The 10,000-nt window shown below is 45.1% G+C and overlaps 1 protein-coding gene across 1 annotated transcript in view; it reads right to left on the bottom strand.

Annotated features, from left to right (window-relative positions):
* Positions 1–10,000, bottom strand: part of LOC133664245 (zinc finger E-box-binding homeobox 2-like) — a 39,025-nt gene that overhangs the window by 19,382 nt on the left and 9,643 nt on the right. The window contains exons 2-4 of the mRNA XM_062068744.1: positions 2,885–3,034; positions 2,625–2,810; positions 2,354–2,559 (exon numbers count right to left, since the gene is read on the bottom strand). Of these exons, the coding sequence (XP_061924728.1) occupies positions 2,354–2,559; positions 2,625–2,810; positions 2,885–3,034 (542 nt within the window). The remainder of the gene's footprint in view (positions 1–2,353; positions 2,560–2,624; positions 2,811–2,884; positions 3,035–10,000) is intronic.

The raw sequence follows: 10,000 nt of genomic DNA, 5'->3' as shown, positions 1-10,000 counted from the left end.
ACATGATATCACACATTTGTAAACACTCTGCAGGACTGCTTGTATCGCACATGATATCACACACAACAAAACACTCTGCAGGACCACTTGTATCGCACATAATATATCACACACAACTAAACACACTGCAGGACCGCTTGTATCGCACATAATATCACACACAACTAAACACACTGCAGGACCGCTTGTATCGCACATAATATCACACACAACTAAACACACTGCAGGACCGCTTGTATTGCACATGATATCACACACAACTAAACACACTGCAGGACCGCTTGTATCGCAAATGATATTACTAGCAAGTAAATATGCTGCAGAATCGCTTGTATCACACATGATATCACACACAAGTAAACACTCTGCAGGACCATTTGTATCACACATGATATCACACATTATATCACACATGATATCACACACAAGTAAACACTCTACAGGATCGCTTGTATTGCACATGATATCACACATTATATCACACATGATATCACACACTAGTAAACACTCTGCAGGACTGCTTGTATCACACATGATATCACACACAACAAAACACTCTGCAGGACCACTTGTATCGCACATTATATCACACACAACTAAACACACTGCAGGACCGCTTGTATCACACATGATATCACACACAAGTAAACACTCTGCAGGACCGCTTGTATCACACATGATATCACACACAAGTAAACACTCTGCAGAACGGCTTGTATCGCACATGATGTCACACACAAGTAAACACTCTGCAGGACCGCTTGTATCGCACATGATATCACACACAAGTAAACACTCTGCAGGACCGCTTGTATCGCACATGATATCACACACAAGTAAACACTCTGCAGGACCGCTTGTATCGCACATGATATCACACACAAGTAAACACTCTGCAGGACCGCTTGTATCACACATGATATCACACACAAGTAAACACTCTGCAGGACCGCTTGTATCGCACATGATATCACACACAAGTAAACACTCTGCAGGACCGCTTGTATCACACATGATATCACACACAAGTAAACACTCTGCAGAACGGCTTGTATCACACATGATATCACACACAAGTAAACACTCTGCAGGACCGCTTGTATCGCACATGATATCACACACAAGTAAACACTCTGCAGGACCGCTTGTATCGCACATGATATCACACACAAGTAAACACTCTGCAGGACCGCTTGTACCGCACATGATATCACACACAAGTAAACACTCTGCAGAACGGCTTGTATCACACATGATATCACACACAAGTAAACACTCTGCAGGACCGCTTGTATCGCACATGATATCACACACAAGTAAACACTCTGCAGGACCGCTTGTATCGCACATGATATCACACACAAGTAAACACTCTGCAGGACCGCTTGTACCGCACATGATATCACACAAAAGTAAAGTGTCTGTGTGTGTGAAGATCAAGTACTCTGGTAAATACAAAAGTACATGAAATCTGCCAAGTACTAGGACAGTACATGAAAAGTACACGGGTCAGTAAGTACTAGGACAGTACATGAAAAGTACACGGGTCAGTAAGTACTAGGACAGTACATGAAAAGTACACAGGTCAGTAAGTACTAGGACAGTACATGAAAAGTACACGGGTCAGTAAGTACTAGGACAGTACATGAAAAGTACACGGGTCAGTAAGTACTAGGACAGTACATGAAAAGTACACAGGTCAGTAAGTACTAGGACAGTACATGAAAAGTACACGGGTCAGTAAGTACTAGGACAGTACATGAAAAGTACACGGGTCAGTAAGTACTAGGACAGTACATGAAAAGTACACAGGTCAGTAAGTACTAGGACAGTACATGAAAAGTACACAGGTCAGTAAGTACTAGGACAGTACATGAAAAGTACACAGGTCAGTAAGTACTAGGACAGTACATGAAAAGTACACGGGTCAGTAAGTACTAGGACAGTACATGAAAAGTACACGGGTCAGTAAGTACTAGGACAGTACATGAAAAGTACACAGGTCAGTAAGTACTAGGACAGTACATGAAAAGTACACAGGTCAGTAAGTACTAGGACAGTACATGAAAAGTACACGGGTCAGTAAGTACTAGGACAGTACATGAAAAGTACACAGGTCAGTAAGTACTAGGACAGTACATGAAAAGTACACAGGTCAGTAAGTACTAGGACAGTACATGAAAAGTACACAGGTCAGTAAGTACTAGGACAGTACATGAAAAGTACACAGGTCAGTAAGTACTAGGACAGTACATGAAAAGTACACAGGTCAGTAAGTACTAGGACAGTACATGAAAAGTACACGGGTCAGTAAGTACTAGGACAGTACATGAAAAGTACACACAGTGCTGACCTGCTTGCTGATTGGCTGGTGAGTGGTCATGTGACACTGAAGCTGCGTGCACTGGCTGAAGGCGTGGCCACACAGTCGACAGACGTAGAGCTCCGCCCCCCTGTGGTGGCGACACTTGATGTGGTCTTTGAGGGACGCCGCGCTCTCGTAGGCGTGCTGGCAGAAGGGACAGCTGAGAGGCCCAGCCGGGTCGCCCGGGGGCGGGTCTGTGCGGGGGCAGAAAGGTGAGAGGTCACGACATTGGTGGCGGTCTTCGGTGGGCCTCGCTCACCTTCGCCGTGGCTGGCGCCCTCGGGCGTGCTGAGCGGCGTCAAGTCCTCAGGGGCTTGTGGGTAAATGACGGCGGTGTCGCTGCGCTCCAAGTACTCGGCGAAGGCCGCCGGGTGGCAGACGCCGTCATCCGGCGCACTCCCGGAGAAGTAGTCGTCCGGCTGGGAGACGCCGAGCGGCTGCCTCGCTGTAAGGACGCGAGAGGCGTGAGGAGGCGTGAGGAGGCGTGACGCGTACACGTGCAGCCGGCACACCGCTTACCGCCCACGAGGTAGTCCGAGTCGTCACCCGGACTCCAGCTGACCTCTGACCCCTCATGGTGCAAGAGGGCGTGGCCAACCCGGGGAGAAGCGTCCGGCGTCTCGTCTTCCTCGCTGCCCCTCCCCCCTCTGATGAGGGCGTCGCTGAACACTGCAGGAGACAACCTGATGAAATACACTCACTGGACAGGAAGTGGATCAAGAGGGGACAGGAAGTAGATCAAGAGGGGACAGGAAGTAGATCAAGAGGGGACAGGAAGTAGATCAAGAGGGGACAGGAAGTAGATCGAGACTGGACAGGAGGTGGACAAGGATAGGACAGGAAGTGGACAAGGATAAAAAATTGGATAAGGTGTGGACAGGAGGTAGATCAAATGTGGACAAGGATAGGACAGGAAGTGGCGAAAGAGTGGACAGGAAGTGGAGAGGAATTGACAGGAAGTGGATAAAATGTAGACTAGGATAGGACAGAAATTGTATAAGGTGTGGACAGGAGGTAGATCAAATGTGGACAAGGATAGGACAGGAAGTGGACGAGGAGTGGCTCAAATGTGGACAAGGATAGGACAGGAAGTGGCTAAAGAGTGGACAGGAAGTGGGGAGGAATTGACAGGAAGTGTATAAAATGTAGATGAGGATAGGACAAAAATTGGATAAGGAGTGGACAGGAGGTAGATCAAATGTGGACAAGGATAGGACAGGAAATGGACAAGGAGTGGATCAAATGTGGACAAGGATAGGACAGGAAGTGGACAAGGAGTGGATCAAATGTGGACAAGGATAGGACAGGAAGTGGTTAAAAATGGACAGGAAGTGGATAAAATGTAGACAAGGATAGGACAGGAAGTGGTTAAAGAGTGGACAGGAAGTGGAGAAGAGTTGATAGGAAGTGGATAAAATGTAGACAAGGATAGGACAGAAATTGGATAAGGTGTGGTTTAAATGTGGACAAAGATAGGACAGGAAATGGATGAGGAGTGGATCAAATGTGGACAAGGATAGGACAGGAAGTGGTTAAAAAATGGACAGGAAGTGGAGACAAAATGACAGGAAGTGGATAAAATGTAGACAAAGATAGGACAGAAATTGGATAAGGAGTGGACAGGAGGTAGATCAAATGTGGACAAGGATAGGACAGGAAATGGACGAGGAGTAGATCAAATGTGGACAAGGATAGGACAGGAAATGGTTAAAGAGTGGACAGGAAGTGGAGAAGAATTGATAGGAAGTGGATAAATTGTAGACAAGGATAGGACAGAAATTGGATAAGGAGTGGTTTAAATGTGGACAAGGATAGGACAGGAAATGGACAAGGAGTGGATCAAATGTGGACAAGGATAGGACAGGAATTGGTTAAAAAATGGACAGGAAGTGGAGAATAAATGACAGGAAGTGGATAAAATGTAGACAAGGATAGGACAGAAATTGGATAAGGTATGGACAGGAGGTAGATGAAATGTGGACAAAGATAGGACAGGAAGTGGACAAGGAGTGGATCAAATGTGGACAAGGATAGGACAGGAAGTGGACAAGGAGTGGTTTAAATGTGGACAAGGATAGGACAGGAAGTGGACAAGGAGTGGTTTAAATGTGGACAAGGATAGGAAAGGAAGTGGACAAGGAGTGGTTTAAATGTGGACAAGGATAGGACAGGAAATGGACAAGGAGTGGATCAAATGTGGACAAGGATAGGACAGGAAGTGGACAAGGAGTGGTTTAAATATGGACAAGGATAGGACAGGAAATGGACAAGGAGTGCATCAAATGTGGACAAGGATAGGACAGGAATTGGTTAAAAATTGGACAGGGAGTGGAGAAGAAATGACAGGAAGTGGATGAAATGTAGACAAGGATAGGACAGAAATTGGATAAGGTGTGGACAGGAGGTAGATGAAATGTGGACAAGGATAGGACAGGAAGTGGACAAGGAGTGGATCAAATGTGGACAAGGATAGGACAGGAAATGGACAAGGAGTGGTTTAAATGTGGACACGGACAGGACAGGAAGTGGACGAGGAGTGGATCAAATGTGGACAAGGATAGGACAGGAATTGGTTAAAAAATGGACAGGAAGTGGAGAAGAAATGACAGGAAGTGGATAAAATGTAGACAAGGATAGGACAGAAATTGGATAAGGTGTGGACAGGAGGTAGATCAAATGTGGACAAGGATAGGACAGGAAGTGGACAAGGAGTGGATCAAATGTGGACAAGGATAGGACAGGAAGTGGTTAAAAATGGACAGGAAGTGGATAAAATGTAGACAAGGATAGGACAGGAATTGGATAAGGAGTGGACAGAAGCTAGATCAAATGTGGACAAGGATAGGACAGGAAATGGACGAGGAGTTGCTCAATTGTGGACAAGGATAGGAAAGGAAATGGAGGAGGAGTGGATCAAATGTGGACAAGGATAGGACAGGAAGTGGATAAGGAGTGGTTTAAATGTGGACAAGGATAGGACAGGAAATGGACGAGGAGTGGATCAAATGTGGACAAGGATAGGACAGAAATTGGACAAGGAGTGGTTAAAATGTGGACAAGGATAGGACAGGAAATGGACGAGGAGTGGATCAAATGTGGACAAGGATAGGACAGGAATTGGTTAAAAAAGGGACAGGAAGTGGAGAAGAAATGACAGGAAGTGGATAAAATGTAGACAAGGATAGGACAGAAATTGGATAAGGAGTGGACAGGAGGTAGATCAAATGTGGACAAGGATAGGACAGGAAATGGACGAGGAGTTGCTCGATTGTGGACAAGGATAGGACAGGAAGTGGACAAGGAGTGGTTTAAATGTGGACAAGGATAGGACAGGAAATGGACGAGGAGTGGATCAAATGTGGACAAGGATAGGACAGGAAGTGGTTAAAAATGGACAGGAAGTGGATAAAATGTAGACAAGGATAGGACAGAAATTGGATAAGGAGTGGTTTAAATGTGGACAAAGATAGGACAGGAAATGGATAAGTAGTGGATCAAATGTGGACAAGGATAGGACAGGAAGTGGTTAAAAAATGGACAGGAAGTGGAGACAAAATGACAGGAAGTGGATAAAATGTAGACAAAGACAGGACAGAAATTGGATAAGGTGTGGACAGGAGGTAGATCAAATGTGGACAAAGATAGGACAGGAAGTGGTTAAATAGTGGACAGGAAGTGGAGAAGAATTGACAGGAAGTGGATAAAATGTAGACAAGGATAGGACAGAAATTGGATAAGAGGAAGATCAAATGTGGACATGGATAGGACAGGAAGTGGTTAAAAATGGACAGGAAGTGGATAAAATGTAGACAAGGATAGAACAGATATTGGATAAGGTGTGGACAGGAGGTAGATCAAATGTGGACAAAGATAGGACAGGAAATGGAGGAGGAGTGGTCTTAAATGTGGACAAGGATAGGACAGGAAGTGGAGGAGGAGTGGTCTTAAATGTGGACAAGGATAGGACAGGAAGTGGAGGAGGAGTGGTCTTAAATGTGGACAAGAATAGGACAGGAAATGGATGAGGAGTGGATCAAACGTGGACAAGGATAGGACAGGAAGTAGACGAGGAGTTGTCTTAAATGTGGACAAGGATAGGACAGGAAATGGATGAGGAGTGGATCAAATGTGGACAAGGATAGGACAGGAAGTGGACGAGGAGTTGTCTTAAATGTGGACAAGGATAGGACAGGAAATGGATGAGGAGTGGATCAAATGTGGACAAGGATAGGACAGGAAGTGGACAAGGAGTTGTCTTAAATGTGGACAAGAACAGGACAGGAAATGGATGAGGACTGGATCAAATGTGGACAAGGATAGGACAGGAAGTGGTTAAATAGTGGACAGGAAGTGGAGAAGAATTGACAGGAAGTGGATAAAATGTAGACAAGGATAGGACAGAAATTGGATAAGGTGTGGACAGGAGGTAGGTCAAATGTGGACAAGGATAGGACAGGAAATGGACGAGGAGTGGATCAAATGTGGACAAGGATAGGACAGGAAGTGGTTAAAGAGTGGACAGGAAGTGGAGAAGAATTGACAGGAGGTGGATAAAATGTAGACATGGATAGGACAGAAATTGGATAAGGAGTGGTTTAAATGTGGACAAAGATAGGACAGGAAATAGATGAGGAGTGGATCAAATGTGGACAAGGATAGGACAGGAAGTGGTTGAAAAATGGACAGGAAGTGGAGACAAAATGACAGGAAGTGGATAAAATGTAGACAAGGATAGGAAAGACATTGGATAAGGTGTGGACAGGCGGTAGATCAAATAGAATAGAATAGAATGGACTTTATTGTCATTATATTTGCATATAACGAGATAGGACAGGAAATGGACGAGGATTCGATCAAATGTGGACAAGGATAGGACAGGAAGTGGTTAGAGAGTGGACAGGAAGTGGAGAGGAATTGACAGGAAGTGGACGAGGAGTGGCTCAATTGTGGACAAGGATAGGACAGGAAGTGGACAAGGATAGGACAGGAAGTGGACAAAGATAAGACAGGAAGTGGACAAGGATGGTACATACAAGTAAGTAATGGACAGGAAGTGGACAAGGAATGGGCAGGAAGTTGAGCGAAATGGACAGGAAGTGGATAAAGTGTGGACAGGAAGTGGATCAAGTGTGGACAGGAAGTGGTGCTAGTTTCTTTGACCTTGAATAACCTGTGCAGGGTACTGTGGGTCACGCAATGAAGTGGATCGCTCACATCAACACCTTGGTGAAGGTGAGGTGGAAATGGGCGGGGCTAATGTGTGTCATGAGGTCAACAAAAGGCAAAAAGAAGGACACAAAGATGTGTGCGTGCGTGCGTGTGTGTGCGCGTGTGTGCGCGCGTGTGTGTGTGTGTAGGAAGTTACTGGTGTAACTTTAAGACACGCCCACTCTCTGGACTACTGGCCGTGACAGGACACCAGGTAGCGCCACTGAGCACCTTTCATTGCAAAGTCCACTTGAGCCTTCCTTCAAGCTAAACCACACACACACACACACACACACACACACACACACACACACACACACACACACACACACACACACACACACACACACACACACACACACACACACACACACACACACACACACACACACACACACACACACACACACACACACACACACACACAGACAAAGGGTGCAGTTCCTGGAAGATTTGCAGAAGTGAAAGTGCTGACGAGGAGGCGGACACAGGAAGTCCACAAAGTTGAAGAGTCATCAGTTTCCTGCCAGCCTCAGGTGCTGAACGCCCTGTGATGAGTGCATCGCGCCCTCTGATTGGTCCAGACAAAAGATCAATCGGCCAATCAGAGCTCACACACAGACCGATACATGAAGCATAGCTCCGCCTCTTGACGACTTCCAGGAAGTGCACCTCCGAGTGAGGCCATATTTGTTATATTATATTACAATCATGCATGAGTACGCCCTTCAAAATAAAAGCACCGAGTCCAACAAGATAAAAGCAGAGGGAAAGGTGAGCCGTGGTTTTTAGTTTGACACCATTTAGTCCTTGTCCTCGCAGAGCAGCCAGGAGCGTGCAGCAAGGTGTGCACACGACACGTCTGGTCTCAGTCCACACCAGGACCAGGACCAGGACCAAGTCTAGATAATGCATCACCACCACCACCACAGCAACCGCTAGACCAGTTTAAGACCAAAGGACAAGTTGAAGAGTCTAGGACCGGTTAAATGCCCGTAAACCAGTTTGACACCAACATACCAGTTCAAGACTAGAAGACCAAGTTAAGACCGGAAGACATGTTTAAGACCACAACCAGTTTATGACCAGGAGACCAGTTTAAGACCAGTCAACTTTAGTTCAAGACCGACAGACCAGTTGAAGGCCTCCTGACCAGTTTATCACGAGAAGACCAGTTGAAGACCTGAATAGTGTTTTAAGACCCATGACCACTTTTGACCACAAGACCAGTTTGAGACCATCAGGCTGGTTCAAGACAGGAAGACCAGTTTATGCCTAAAATACACGAGAAGAACAGTTGCACCTATAAGACCAGCTTAGACCAGAAGACAAGTTCAAGACCTCACAACCACTTTATGACTAGTTTGAGACCAGGAGACCAGTTTACGACAAGTTGACCAGTGTATGACTAAAAGGCCTGTTTAAGACCAGAAGTCCCGTTCAAGACCGCAGAAGCACTGTATCACGAGAAGACCAGTCTGTGACCAGTTTATGACTAGAAGACCTGTTTAAAAGCCGAAAATAAGTTCAAGACCTCAAGGCTAGTGTATTAGTAAAAGACCTGTTTAAGACCAGAAGACCTCAGGACCAGTGCATCACTAGAAAGAAAATCTTAAGACCAGAAGACAAGTTCAAGACTTCAGGACCAGTGTACCACTAGTAATAACCTTTTTAAGACCAGTAGACCAGTTCAAGACCTCTGAACCAGTGTACCACTAGAAATAACCTTTTTAAGACCAGTAGACCAGTTCAAGACCTCGGGACCAGTGTACCACTAGAAATAACTTTTTTTAAGACCAGTAGACCAGTTCAAGACCTCTGAACCAGTGTATAACTAGAAATAACCTTTTTAAGACCAGAAGACCAGTTCAAGACGTCACGACCAGTGTATCACTAGAAAGAACATCTTGAGACCAGAAGACAATTTCAAGACCTCAGGACCAGTTAATTATTATAAAGAACATATTAAGACAAGTTCAAGACCTCAGGACCAGTGTATTATTATAAAGAACATATTAAGACAAGTTCAAGACCTCAGGACCAGTGTATCACTAGAAAGAACATCTTAAGACCAGAAGACAAGTTCAAGACTTCAGGACCAGTGTATTACTAGAAAGAACATCTTAAGACCAGTAGACCAGTTCAAGACCTCACAACCAGTGTACCACTAGAAATAACCTTTTTAAGACCAGTAGACCAGTTCAAGACCTCACAACCAGTGTATCACTAGAAATAACCTTTTTAAGACCATAAGACCAGTTTAAGACCTCAGGACCAGTGTGTTACTAGAAAGAACCTTTCATAAGACCAGTTCAAGAGCTCAGGACCAGTGTATTACGAGAAAGAACATTTTAAGATCGGAAAACAAGTTCAAGACGTCACGACCAATGTATCACTAGAAATAACCGTTTTAAGACCGGAAGACAA

This window comes from Entelurus aequoreus, linkage group LG14 (assembly GCF_033978785.1).
Source record: "Entelurus aequoreus isolate RoL-2023_Sb linkage group LG14, RoL_Eaeq_v1.1, whole genome shotgun sequence".
In the NCBI taxonomy this organism is placed as follows: domain Eukaryota; kingdom Metazoa; phylum Chordata; class Actinopteri; order Syngnathiformes; family Syngnathidae; genus Entelurus; species Entelurus aequoreus.
The sequence above is the reverse complement of the archived record's forward strand: the minus strand, read 5'-3'. Positions and strand labels throughout refer to the sequence as shown.